General features: G+C 43.4%; 1 protein-coding gene across 1 annotated transcript in view; it reads right to left on the bottom strand.

The window, feature by feature from the left end:
* Positions 1–12973, bottom strand: part of LOC111982249 (protein kinase C alpha type) — a 222442-nt gene that overhangs the window by 40276 nt on the left and 169193 nt on the right. The window contains exons 9-13 of the mRNA XM_024013793.2: positions 9390–9533; positions 8664–8837; positions 6945–7036; positions 4821–4883; positions 4482–4620 (exon numbers count right to left, since the gene is read on the bottom strand). Coding sequence (XP_023869561.1) covers positions 4482–4620; positions 4821–4883; positions 6945–7036; positions 8664–8837; positions 9390–9533 — 612 coding nt within the window. The remainder of the gene's footprint in view (positions 1–4481; positions 4621–4820; positions 4884–6944; positions 7037–8663; positions 8838–9389; positions 9534–12973) is intronic.

Below are 12973 nucleotides of genomic sequence, written 5' to 3'. Positions count from 1 at the left end.
TCTGGAGAGAAGAGGCAGGAGAGACACTGGGAGAGAGAGGCAGAGAGACACTGGAGAGGAGAAGGCAGAGAGACAACTGGGAGAGAGAGGCAGAGAGACACGGAGAGAGAGGAAGAGACAACTGGGAGAGAGAGGCACAGAGAGACACTGGGAAGAGAGAGGCAGAGAGACGGAGAGAGGCAGAGAGAGAGAGGCAGAGAGAGAGAGAGGCAGAGAGAGAGAGAGGCAAGAGAGAGAAGAGGCAGAGAGAGAGAGAGGCAGAGAGAGAGAGAGGCAGAGAGAGAGAGAGGGCAGAGAGAAGAGAGAGCAGAGGGAGAGAGAGAGCAGAGGGAGAGAGGCAGAGATGAGAGAGAGGCGGAGAGACACCTGGAGGAGGCGAGAGACACTGTGGAGAGAGAGGCGGGAGAGACTCTGAGAGAGAGGCGGAAGAGACACTGGAAGAGAGGCGGAGAGACATGGGAGAGAAGAGGCGGAGAGACTCTGGGAGAGAGAGGCGGAGAGACTCTGGGAGAGAGAGGGCGGAGAAGCACTGGGCAGAGAGAGGCGGAGGAATAAACTGAAGGCAGACTTCTGGGAGAGAAGAGGCGGAGGAACTTCTGGAGAGAGAGCGGAGAGACTCACTGGAGAGAGAGGCGGAGAGCACTGGAGAGAGGCGAGAGACGGATAGTTGAGGACACTGGGAGGAGGCAGAGAAACTGGAGGCGGAGAGTCTCTCTGCCTCTCTCTCCCAGAGTCTCTCTGCCTCTCTCTCCCAGTGTCTCTCTGCCTCTCTCTCCCATCTGCCTCTCTGCCTCTCTCTCCCAGTGTCTCTGCCTCCCTATTTCTCCTCCCCTCCACCTCTCCCTCTCTAACTCACAGGTCTGTTACTCTGATAACCCGGTGCGTACAATCCCATTAGCACACGGTGACCAACGTGTTCCTCTCAGATTGATAGAGGCCGCATCCCAGATGACACCCTATTTATTCCCTTTATAGTGCACTGCTTTTGACCAAGGCCCATAGGGCTATAGAAGAAACAGGGTGCTGTTTGGGACGCTCACAGAGCCTTCCCATGGCTGCCTATGTGGGTCAGGGTGAGAGGTAAACAGCGGAGAGAGAGAAGTAGAGCAACGCAGTGTGCACGTGTGCGTGCGGCGTAATGCGGTGGTGACAGGCGAAAGAGCGAGAGGTGCCCGGGGACCGCGCCTAAGCCGTTTTTCCACATGGGTCCTGACAACTAAGAGACGCACATACGTACAGTACACGGAAGAGTACTCCCATACAGATACGCACGGACACACACTGAACGTGTAGACACACGGACACTCTCACACAGACACTAAAGTGCATGAACACGCGCACAGACAAACGCAGAGGATAGCAAACTTCCACATCGCAAAAATAAAAATATAACACAATATGTTAAAAATATTAACACAATATGAATACAACACACATATAGGGGACGCAGAACTTCTGGTATTACGAGGTTGAGGTCAATTTCACTTCAACGAAGAAATCAGACTTGAAGAAATGAAGAAATCAGTTTGCAATTCAAACTGTGCTTTTAGGTAAATGTCAATTTCCAACCGTTCATTGGCGCTAATAAAATGGTCTCGACTTCTAGGTCTCGACGTCTACTCTCCCAAGTCTCCACCCTGAGTGTGTGTGTACCTCACCACCATCACAGCTTGTCCACCCAGCCCCAGCACCCATGAAACCAAATGAACCTCTTAGAGAGGAAATCAATATGATGTCCCTCACTGGGCTGTGCTTGACTGGGTTGGTTACATCTAGGGCAGATTCTCATGCAACACGCTCTTTTTCTAACTCAAAATGTTCAGTAGAGACACATTTTTCTAACTCAAAATGTTCAGTAGAGATTTACGTTTTTCTAACTCAAAATGTTCAGTGGACAGTCTTTCTAACTCAAAATGTTAAGTAGAGACTGTAGACCTTCCAAATCAAAATGTTCAGTAAACAGTCTTTCTAACTCAAAATGTTAAGTTGGCAGTCTTTCTAACTAAAAATGTTTAGTAGACAGTCTTTCTACTCAAAATGTTCAGTAGAGATTTACGTTTTTCTAACTCAAAAATGTTCTAGTAGAAGCACTATAGTCGAACTCAAAATGTTCAGTAGAGATTTACGTTTTTCTAACTCAAAATGTTTCAGTAGAGATTTACGTTTTTCTAACTCAAAATGTTCAGTGGACAGTCTTTCTAACTCAAAATATTTCAGTAGGCAGTCTTTCTAACTCAAAATGTTTAGTAGACAGTTTTTCTACTCAAAATGTTCAGTAGAGACTGTAGTTCTTCTAACTCAAAATGTCAGAAGACAGTCTTTTCTAACTCAAAATGTTCAGTAGACACTAGCCTTTCTAACTCAAAATGTTCAGTAGACACTAACCTTTCTAACTCAAAATGTTCAGTAGACCTAGCCTCTAACTCAAAATATTCAGTAGACACTAGCCTTTCCAAACTCAAAATGTTCAGTAGACAGTCTTTCTTCCTTTAAAATGTTCAGTAGACAGCTTTTCTAACTTTAAATGTTCAGTAGAGACAACATTTATCTAACTCAAAATGTTCAGTAGAGATTTTACGTTTTCTAACTCAAATGTTCAGTGGGACAGTCTTTCTAACTCAAAATATTCAGTTAGGCAGTCTTTCTAACTCAAAATGTTAAGTTGGCAGTCTTTCTAACTAAAAATGTTCAGTAGACAGTCTTTCTAACTCAATATGTCCAGTAGACACTAGCCTTTTTAACTCAAAATGTTTCAGTAGAGACTGTAGTTCTTCTAACTCAAAATATTCAGTAGACACTAGCCTTTCTAACTCAAAATGTTCAGTAGACACTAGCCTTTCTAACTCAAAATGTTCAGTAGACAGTCTTTCCAACTAAAAATGTTCAGTAGACTGACGTTTTTCTATCTCAAAATGTCAGTAGACACTACCTTTCTTACTCAAAATGTCAGTAGACACTAACCTTTCTAACTCAAAATGTTCAGTAGAGACTAGCCTTTCTACTCAAAATGTTCAGTAGACACTAACCTTTCTAACTCAAAATGTTCAGTAGACAGCTTTCTAACCTCAATATGTCCAGTAGACACTAGCCTTTCTAACTCAAAATGTTCAGTAGACACGAGGCCTTTCTAACTCAAAATGTTCAGTAAGACACTAGGCCTTTCTAAACTCAAATGTTCAGTTAGACACTAGCCTTTCTAACTCAAAATGTTCAGTAGACACTAGCCTTTCTAACTCAAAATGTTCAGTAGACACTAGCCTTTTTAACTCAAAATGTTCAGAAGAGACTGTAGTTCTTCTAACTCAAAATGTTCAGTAGATATTAGCATATAACTCAAAATGTTCAGTAGACAGTCTTTCTTCCTTAAAATGTTCAGTAGAAGGTCTTTCTAACTTAAAATGTTCAGTAGAGACTGACATGTTTAACTCAAAATGTTCAGTAGAGACTAGCCTTTCTGACTCAAAATGTTCAGTAGACAGTCTTTCCAACTAAAAATGTTCAGTAGACTGACGTTTTTCTATCTCAAAATGTCCTGTAGACACTAACCTTTCTAACTCAAAATGTTCAGTAGACACTAACCTTTCTAACTCAAAATGTTCAGTAGACATTAACCTTTCTAACTCAAAATGTTCAGTAGAGACTAGCCTTTCTAACTCAAAATGTTCAGTAGACAGTCTTTCTAACTTAAAATGTTCAGTAGAGACTGTAGTTCTTCTAACTCAAAATGTTCAGTAGAGACTGACATGTTTAACTCAAAATGTTCAGTAGAGACTGTAGTCCTACTCAAAATGTTCAGTAGACACGAGCCTTTTTAACTCAAAATGTTCAGAAGAGACTGTAGTTCTTCTAATTCAAAATGTTCAGTAGACATTAGCCTTTAACTCAAAATGTTCAGTAGACAGTCTTTTTAACTTAAAATGTTCAGTAGAGACTATAGTCCTAACTCAAAATGTTCAGTAGAGACTAGCCTTTCTAACTCAGTGTTCAGTAGACAGTCTTTCTAACTCAAAATGTTCAGTAGAGACTGTAGTTCTTCTATCTCAAAATGTTCAGAAGACACTAACTAGCCTTTCTAACTCAAAATGTTCAGTAGACAGTCTTTCATTTTTGTGGTTTAAATGGCGCTTACATGAGTTTTATGCTAAAATAGCATTGTTAAAGTTAGTGCTTATGTTACTCTCTACGGCCGGGGTTCAGTGTTTCTTCCCTGAATAGCATGCTTACTGAGACAGGCTGCTTGTCCAACAGGACATAGCCTACATAGATAATCAATGATATGGAGACCTTGGCTTCTCTGTGATAAGTTTGAACCAGCCCTAGAGCACAAGGATGTTTGTCAGAGTCAGCTGGAGTGTGTGTGTGTGTGTGTGTCCTGAGCTGTCGACTCGGATGTGGATCACCACGGAGACGGGGGCGCAGGCCAGACAATGACAAAGATGACCACCCCTCTCCCTCCCCACACACACTCGCCCTGTTCCTACCTCTGGGGCGATGTAGTCGGGCGTCCCACAGAAGGTGCGAGTGGTCACCCCCTCGTATATGTTCTCTTTACACATGCCAAAGTCAGCGATCTTAATGTGTCCCTCCGAGTCCAGCATCACGTTGTCCAGCTTCAGATCCCTGCAGGAGACACCCGCATCATGTGACAAGGGCCAAATGAATGTATTTTAGGGCCTTTCTACACCACTCCTGTTACTTCCTGACATTTACATTATTACATTGATTCATTCATGGTTTGACAATACACAGTGTACAGTAAACATTGATCCTAGACTGGGATAAAGTGCCTCTGAGTTGTTGTACACTGGAAGAAGACCCACCTGTAAATGACTCCTTTCTTGTGCAGGAAGGACAGGCCAACAGAGATCTCTGCTGCATAGAACCTGCAATGACATGCTCCATGTTAGACATTTATTTCAAACAGGAAGGGTTGTAAAGGACTGTAATGTGCTGAACACATTCTGACAGCCTAGGTATAAGAATGAATATTTCTGTCGTCTCTCCTTCTCCTCCGTACGTTGCAGTGCCCAGTCTAGTTTCATCTCTTCCTCTCCCTTCCCCCGCTCTCTTCCAAGATTTATCTTTTACACACACACTCTTTTATGCCCCCTATTTATACCGACCAAAAATATAAATGCAACAATTTCAAAGATTTTACTGAGTTACAGTACATAGAACATCTAATTTATAGATTTCACATGACTGGGCAGAGGTGCAGCCACCTGGGAGCAAGGCCCAGCCAATCTGAATTAGGGCTTTATTATTAATGACAGAAATACTCCTTAGCACCCCTCAGATGATCACGCAGGTGAAGAGGAAGCCGGATGTGGAGGTCCTGGGCTGGCGTGCTTACAAGTTTGAACCAGTCTGCGGTTGTGAGGCCGGTTGGATGTACTGACAAATTCTCTAAAACGACATTGGAGGCGGCTTATGGTAGAGAAATGACATAAAATTCTCTGGGATCCCCTGATTTTGTGTTAAATGCTATATAACAAAGCTTTCTTAGTGTCCAAAAAGCTTTCTCTACCCATAACCTTGTTCTGAACACCTCCAAAACAAAGGTCATGTGGTTTAGTAAGAAGAATACCTCTCTCCCCACAGGTGTGATTACTACCTCTGAGGGTTTAGAGCTGGAGGTAGTCACCTCATACAAGTACTTGGGAGTATGGCTAGACGGTGCACTGTTCTTCTCTCAGCACATATCAAAGCTGCAGGCTAAAGTTAAATCTAGACTTGGTTTCCTCTATCGTAATCGCTCCTCTTTCACCCCAGTTGCCAAACTAACCCTGATTCAGATGACCATCCTACCCATGCTAGATTACGGAGACCTAATTTATAGACAGGCAGGTAAGGGTGCTCTCTAGTGACTAGATGTTCTTTACCAATGCTCCTTATAGGACACAACACTGCACTCTATACTCCCTTGTAAACTGGTCATCTCTGCATACCCGTCACAAGACTTGGTTGATGCTTATTTATAAATCCCTCTTAGGCCTCACTCCCCCCATCTAAGATATCTCCTGGAGCCCTCCTCCTCCATATACAACACCTGTTCTGCCAGTCACATTCTGTTAACGGTCCCTAAAGCACACACATCCCTGGGTCGTTTGTCTTATCAGTTCACTGCAGCTAGCGACTGGAACGAGCTGCAACAAACACTCAAACTGGACAGTTTTATCTCAATCTCTTCATTCAAAGACTCAATCATGGACACTTACTGACAGTTATGGCTACTTTCCGTGATGTATTGGTGTCTCTACCTTCTGGCCCTTTGTGCTGTTGTCTGTGTCCAATAATGTTTGTACCCTGTTTTGTGCTGCTACCATGTTGTGTTGCTACCATGTTGTGTTGCTACCATGTTGTTGTCATGTGTTGCTGCCTTGCTATGTTGTTGTCTTTGGTCTCTCTTTATGTAGTGTTGTGTCTCTTGTTGTGATGTGTGTTTTGCTCTATATTTATATTTTTATTTATTTTTTAAATCCCAGCCCCCATTCCGCAGAAGGCCTTTTGCCTTTTGGTAGGCCGTCATTGTAAATAAGAATTTGTTCTTAACTGACTTGCCTAGTTAAATAAAGGTTAAATAAAAAATATTAAATATTTTATTTCAGCTAACAAAATATATATATATTTTTTACAAATGTTTTACCTTTATTTAACTAGGCAAGTCAGTTAAGAACAAATCCTAATTTACAATGACGGCCTACCCCGGCCAAACCCGGACGACGCTGGGCCAATTGTGCGCCGATTGGGACTCCCAATCACGGCCGGATGTGATACAGCCTGGAATCGAACCAGGGGTTGTAGTGATGCCTCTTGCACTGAGAAGCAGTGCCTTAGACCGCTGCGCCACTCGGGAGCAAAAACATGGGACCAACACTTTACATGCTTGCGTTTATATTTGTATTCAGTATAAAAGGTGAAAGCGAGGGGAAAGGGTAACTTACACTGCCTGTGGCTCTTTGAACTTGCCCGCTTGTTGGATGTGGTACATGAGGTCTCCTCCAGTCACGTACTCCATGACAAAGTACAGCCGGTCCTGGGCAGAGAGGGAGACAGAGATGGGGGTGTTAAATATCACTTAACATTATGAAAAACAATGTTTTGGGTTGGCATCTGTTCTACCGTCATATACTGTGACATGATAACAGCCGTGTCAGAAAGACAGAGGCTTTCTTCATTATACTGTAGGACCCAGTGCTGAGGCTGTTGTGTAGTATTGAGTCACACATAGGGGATACGGTAGGAGTGTTAAGTAAAATGGGCGGCAGCGTAGCCTAGTGGTTAGAGCGTTGGACTAGTAACCGAAAGGTTGCAAGATTGAATCCCCGAGCTGACAAGGTACAAATCTGTCGTTCTGCCCCTGAACAAGGCAGTTAACCCACTGTTCCTAGGCCGTCATTGAAAATAAGATTTTTTTTAACTGACTTGCCTAGTTAAATAAAGATTAAATAAACTACAGAATGCAGAACAACAACATCGGAGGAAAAAGTACACCCCTCAGAAATATTTCCCACGTATGACTCGATTATGTGTAGTCAAACTGAAGTAAATCGCTCAGACAGCCTCTTTAACCGTCTGTCCTGCACTAGTCACAGGGCGACATTTTCAAAGTGCAAAACGTAACATACACCTCATTATTACCCGGTGGTTCGAGCCCTGAATACTGATTGGCTAAAAGACGTGGTATATCAGACTGTGTACCACGGGTATGACAAAATATTACCATATACTGGTCTAATTACGTTGGTAAACAGTTTATAATAGCAATAAGGCACCTCGGGGGTTTGTGGTATATGGTCAATATAGCACGGCTAAGGGTTGTGTCCAGGCACTCTGCATTGTGTCGTGGACTTAGAACAGCCTTTAGCCGTGGTATATTGGCCATATACCACACCTCCTCGGGCCTTATTGCATAATTATGATCTGGAAGTATGACTTAATTTGAAACTTTCCTTCAACATTGTGCGTTCTGAAGAGGCAACTATTTATGTATTCCTGAGCTTACTAAACCCTAGTTAAATAAATTGCCTCCTTATAACGCACATTGTTGAAGAATAATTTGAAATGAAATCACACTGCGAGATTATAATAAGGTTAGCGGTATTTTATGCACTTTGCTAAACATAAGCTTGACATAACCTGTCAGACAAGGCAAATGGTTTTCTTAAACAATTACCCTCAAAGTGATCGTGGCACCTTATTGTAAAGAGGATTTGGACTTCTCATCACTTAAAATGCAAAGAATTTTAGATTTCCACATTGGGGATGTGTGTGTGTGTGTGTGTGTGTGTGTGTGTGTGTGTGTGTGTGTGTGTGTTCGCCACCGTACGGTGCAGATGGTGCCTGCCCTTTGTCGTCTCTGCCCAAGAGAGATTGAGGGATTAAAGATTAAGAAGGAATGAAAAGTGCTGAAAAAGCGGACAGATTAAAACAAAGAAAAAGTTAATTGACCTTTGTGTGTGTGTGTGTATACGTGGGTGGTGTACATATGTGTGTGTGTGTGTGTGTGTGTGTGTGTGTGTGTGTTTATGCCCCACCACAATAACAACAGCCACATCATCATCATCAACATCGATGGACAGCAAAAAGCAAGCAATTGTGCGTTTGTGCATACGGGCGTGCCCATATGTCCACGTGTGTGTGTGTGTATGTGGTCTCCATACCACGGTCTGGAAGCAGGAGTGGAGTGAAGTGAGGAAGGGTGGTTTGTCCTGCTGGGCCAGGACTCTCTTCTCGATCATGGTACACTCCACATCATCATCCTGGATCACCACGTCCTTCTTCAGGATCTTGATGGCGTACAGATCATCTGTGGGCTTCATCTCTGCCAGAATCACCTGGTACACAGGAACACCAGAGGTCAAAGGTTAGACCGAGGGCTTCTAATAGGTTGGCTTAACGCGGATAGTAATGCTATTAACTCAACTGTTATGTTGTTACTGTATGCTTATTAGTCAACTGACGCGTGGATATACTAATTTATTCACGTTGTGCTACACCGAGGTACGGACGGTCTAAACCGAAACATTGCATTGTATTCATTCATTGTATGACTCGGTTCTGCGTAAATTATGGATGATGTGACTATGATGTGACTCACGTACACCAACATAGACTTGGATCTTGATCAATTTCAGATTTGTCCGATAGATAACGTCCCAGGACATTCAACATGGCCAGTTGGGTAGCTGATTTCACAAGCCAATGAGAATAACTCGTGACAAATCAATGTGGGGACGTTTCCAAAACACAGAACAAGCAAGATCAACACTAAAGATCAATGGAGAATCTTCACTTGAAAGTGCTTTTCTGTCCAGGACCAGGCTTAATCTGTGTCCGGGAACCTACCACTTCACCTCCTTAAAAATACAAGTCAAATCCTGGCTCACCTTGCCGAAGCTGCCTTTCCCCAGCACGGCCAGGAAGTTGAAGTCGGTGAGTTTGACAGAGTCCAGGTTGTTAGAGGGCAGATTAGACGTGCTGTCATCTGACGGCGAGATCACCTTCTTAGTACCAGGGCCCAGCTTGGCTTTCTATGTGTGGTGAGGAGAGGAGAACGGCGTGAGAGACACACACGACGCACTCACACACACTGCTGTGCAACCTTTTATAAACACACTATAACACAATTCTAAATAAAAAATGTAGTTAAAAAAAATCATTCACTTTGGAGGAGATGGAACACAGATAGACACAGAGGGTATACAAAAATAAATATGGAATTACAGTACACGTGTTGAATACTCCTGACTTTGCCATTATGCTAACCTATTATGGCAAAATAACTCCCCTTTTTGTGGCGTGACAAGACACCCTTAGGTCAAAATGTTGAAATTCATCTAACCACATTTGAATGAATTACTGTCAAACCCCTCGGTGATAATGCATTGTCATTGGTCAATGTACCATCCAATCAAGTATCAATCGCAACGCTAATGTGTGTCCACTACGTGCTCTTACAAAGCTTCGAAGCTCGTCAAGTCATGCTTGGTTGAGAATCAGAGCGAGACGGTAAAACTCTCGTGGCCTCGAACACACACATGCACTACACACACCCGTTTTCACACACTCTTGCGACCTCCATTCCCTCCGGAGGCCGATTCCATCTGTTATCCAGGCAGTGGGAACATGAGTGTCACAACGGCCTGGGTGCCATCCTCATTCTTCACCCTCACTCACAGGTGTCAAATCTCTCCGCGCACGCACTCACACACACACACCTCAAGAGCTTGGGCCAAATCGAGCGGCTGGCACAGTCATGCTAAACCTGGTCCACAGTACAGCTCACCTCGTCTGTCTAGTACACTGGACAGGCTGGCAGCCACGCACATTACAAACTGCACACAACAATAAAGCTGCCCATTTGTGTAGAATATATGACAATCCAAATCAACTGACCCAAAGACATTTGATCCCATTGGAATCTGTCCAATAAATTGACACGTCACGTGTGTGAGGTTCTCTGTGTCAATATACTGCCGTTTCCCCCCTTGGTGTTCATGGCTAGACGAGGTGTAATAAACTGGTCAGGCGGCTTTAGTTTGGTTAATGGCGTCTGCACACAAGTCCAGATCATTCCTAGCCCCTCACCTTCTTCACTTCACGTCGACCTGACAGGACGTGATAGGCATGAGCAACAGGTTATAGCTCCACCCTGCCCTCTGATAGGCTAGGTGAAGACTTCGCCATATTGCTTACACCTGTCCACTCCTGGCATATTCAGACAGGTGTCTATGCTACAGTGGCTAGGGGTTGTTTACCGGGCGGGGCCTAGAAATAGCTAGTAAGGCATAGGCAGCCCACTATTGGGCGAAGCAGACCACAGCACACCTATAAGCGAAGCCAACGAGAGGAAGAGACTCGCGAAAGCGGCCTCACTTCCTCTCGGACGCACCTGAACTTTGGCTTTGTTGGCTTTGTCCTTTGCCTGGCCCTGCAACCACAGCGGAGGAGAGGTGAACAAAGAACGGCTGACAGCTGAAACACAGCCATACTTTCAGAGGCACTACCATACAGACATGCTTTATCTCAGAAGCACAGTCGCTCATAAGACTAACACATTACCAACACAGGCACACCATCTCAGAAGCACAGTCGCTCATAAGGCTAAACGCATTACCAACACAGGCACACCATCTCAGAAGCACAGTCACTCATAAGGCTAAACACATTACCAACACAGGCACACCATCTCAGAAGCACAGTCACTCATAAGACTAAACGCATTGACAACACAGGCACATTTTATTTCAGGAGCACTCGCTCATAACACCAAAGCACTGAAACAATTGATCTCAGGAGCACGTGTCGCTCATAACACTAACGTAAAGGAACATGTTATCTCAGGATCACAGTCGCTCATAACACTAACACACTGACGTAAAGGAACATTGTTATCTCAGGAGCACAGTCGCTCATAACACTAACACACTGACGTAAAGGAACATGTTATCTCAGGATCACAGTCGCTCATAACACTCAACGTAAAGGAACATGTTATCTCAGGATCACAGTCGCTCATAACACTAACACACTGACGTAAAGGAACATGTTTATCTCAGGAGCACAGTAGCTCATAACACTAACACACTGACGTAAAGGAACATGTTATCTCAGGACACAGTCGCTCATAACACTAACACACTGACGTAAAGAACATGTTATCTCAGGAGCACAGTGCTCATAACACTAACACACTGACGTAAAGGAACATGTTATCTCAGGCACAGTCGCTCATAACACTAACACACTGACGTAAAGGAACATGTTATCTCAGGGCACAGTCTCATAACACTAACACACTGACGTAAAAGGAACATGTTATCTCAGGAGCACAGTCGCTCATAACACTAACACACTGACGTAAAGGAACAGTTATCTCAGGAGCACTGCTCTTAACACTAACACACTGACGTAAAGGAACATGTTATCTCAGGATCACAGTCGCTCATACACTAACACACTGACGTAAAGGAACATGTTATCTCAGGAGCACAGTCGCTCATAACACTAACACACTGACGTAAAGGAACATGTTATCTTCAAGAGGATCACAGTCGCTCATAACACTAACACACTGACGTAAAGGAACATGTTATCTCAGGACACAGTCGCTCATAACACTACACACTGAACGTAAAGGAACATGTTATCTCAGGATCACAGTCGCTCATAACACTAACACACTGACGTAAAGGAACATGTTATCTCAGGAGCACAGTGCTCATAACACTAACACACTGACGTAAAGGAACATGTTATCTTCAGGATCACAGTCGCTCATAACACTAACACACTGACGTAAAGGAACATGTTATCTCAGGAGCACAGTCGCTCATAAACACCTAACACACTGACGTAAAGGAACATGTTATCTCAGGACACAGTCGCTCATAACACTAACACACTGACGTAAAGAACATGTTATCTCAGGAGCACAGTCGCTCATAACACTAACACACTGACGTAAAGGAACATGTTATCTCAGGAGCACAGTCGCTCATAACACTAACACACTGACGTAAAGGAACGTGTTATTTCAGGAGCACAGTCGCTCCTACTGGGTTTACAACAAAGTGTTATGGGGCCATCTAGTGGTAACGGGTGGAAACTCCAACTATGGCTTTCTTACTACGTTTCTTTCTCTCACTAACAAAAGACAAAACAAACGCATTCAGAATCATTTAAAGTTTGTCTAGAGTGCCATTTCCTTTACAAGGGGTCAGTTTGACAAATTCCTAAGCAAAAGTCAAAGACCACAAACTGACACTATGAAATTTAGGGTCTAGAACCATAAACCAGCATGTCATAAATTATGCGTTTCATGATAACTTTATGTAATGATACAGAATGCATTCAGAAAGTATTCTGACCCCTTGACTTTTTACAGATTTTGTTACATTACAGCCTTTTTCTAAAATAGATTTTTTTTTAAATCCCTCAATCTACACACATTACCCCATAATGTGTTGTC

Source organism: Salvelinus sp. IW2-2015, linkage group LG21 (assembly GCF_002910315.2).
Source record: "Salvelinus sp. IW2-2015 linkage group LG21, ASM291031v2, whole genome shotgun sequence".
Classification (NCBI taxonomy): Eukaryota; Metazoa; Chordata; class Actinopteri; order Salmoniformes; family Salmonidae; genus Salvelinus; species Salvelinus sp. IW2-2015.
Note: the sequence above shows the minus strand (reverse complement) of the source record. Positions and strands in the feature narration are given on the sequence as shown.